Genomic DNA, 1,391 nt, shown 5'->3' with positions numbered 1-1,391 from the left:
CAAAAGAAGAAAAACAAACTTCACATACATATTAAAGAGCTTTAGAACACCCAGACCCATAGGTCAAGAATACCATTCACATCTCAGTTGGAGGACGAGCTAAAGAACAGATGCCTCTACTCCCTTCAACCCAGACTGTAGAACTGACAAGAAGCTGTAATATGCATAGATAAATTGGAAATAGTTGCTAAGCACTAAGTCAGGCTTTATTCCAAAGTATAATGCCTTTAGCTAGTCAAAGGGTATTTCATGAAGATAGACTAATACCAGAGCAAAAAAGAGGAGGAGATATTACTGGTTTCCTTTGTCCTAATAACTCATGCTTTTATAGCTTAGAAGTTCAACATGAGCTTCACTTCCTAGAGGCTTAAAGAACTTCCTGTTGGCTCTGGCTCCAAACAAGGCCTTTCGTATTTCTGGTATCTTTTGCCGGGATAAGAGATCCAGTTGACTTTCCAGAGTATTGGAAACCATTATTCTCTGATCACCACTGTAGACCTCCACACCTCCAGCCGCATCTGTAGCCAGTTGCATCTTTCTGTCAACTTGGACTTCCACACGTTTGTGGGAGACTGTCGTGTATTGAGGGATGGCTTTTTTCACTGCAGCCTTCACCAGGAGGAGGTCCTGTGGCCTGCAGCGTACAATCACCACAGGCTCCAGCAGTCGGAGCAGACTCTGGAGCACTAGTTTATCCAGCAGCCCCTGGTAAAATCCTGGGTCTGCCACAATCCTGCTGAGTCTCAGCTTTGCATCATTCAGCAACTCTGAGATGAGGTCGTTTCGGGCTCTCAGGACTTTCAGCCTTGCCTGACTCCTCATGGTAGACATCTGGATTTTCTTCTGCTGCTCTATCTGCTTCTCTTTCTTCTCATAATACTCCATAAACTTCAGTCATTGGGTTTGCACAAGGCATCCTTTCTCAATGTTGAACTCTTCCTCAGCCTTGGCATCTATTTCTTCTACCTTCTCATTGGCTTCCTGCTCAGTGAAAGCCATCATGTGCTTAATCTGCTTCTGCACATTGACATCACTCAGGGCCATGGCTGCTCCTGGAAAGGGAGGTGGAGGGAGAACTGGTGGACTCTCTGGTTCCTTTGACTTAGGGCAGTTTCAGGAGTGTCTCCAGAGTTCCACGTTCTGAGCTGTGGAATGCATGAGGGGAGGAAGGATACAGTCAGAGTCCAAAGGGAAGGATCATGGAGATCATCTATTCATGAATCATTTGACAGATGAGGAAACTGAAGCCCAGAGAGGGAAAGCAACCTGTCCAAGGTCATACCCTAGTAGAACAGAGACCAAAACCTGGGTTCCCAGAGTTCCATTTCTACTACACTCACCACCTTTTTGTCATCAAATAATAATGAGATGATTAGGGCAGACCTCCAGAA

The 1,391-nt window shown here is 45.4% G+C and overlaps 1 protein-coding gene across 1 annotated transcript; it reads right to left on the bottom strand.

Annotated features, from left to right (window-relative positions):
- Positions 1 to 309: 309 nt before the first annotated feature.
- ATP6V1E2 (ATPase H+ transporting V1 subunit E2) lies at positions 310 to 1,044 on the bottom strand (the record flags this gene model as incomplete). Its single annotated transcript, XM_079720708.1, is given in 2 exon segments — positions 310 to 894; positions 898 to 1,044. Coding segments are annotated over 2 exon segments (732 nt in total).
- Between the last annotated feature and the right edge of the window lie 347 nt (positions 1,045 to 1,391).

Source organism: Hyperoodon ampullatus (assembly GCF_949752795.1).
Source record: "Hyperoodon ampullatus genome assembly, chromosome: 15".
In the NCBI taxonomy this organism is placed as follows: domain Eukaryota; kingdom Metazoa; phylum Chordata; class Mammalia; order Artiodactyla; family Ziphiidae; genus Hyperoodon; species Hyperoodon ampullatus.
The sequence above is the reverse complement of the archived record's forward strand: the minus strand, read 5'-3'. Positions and strand labels throughout refer to the sequence as shown.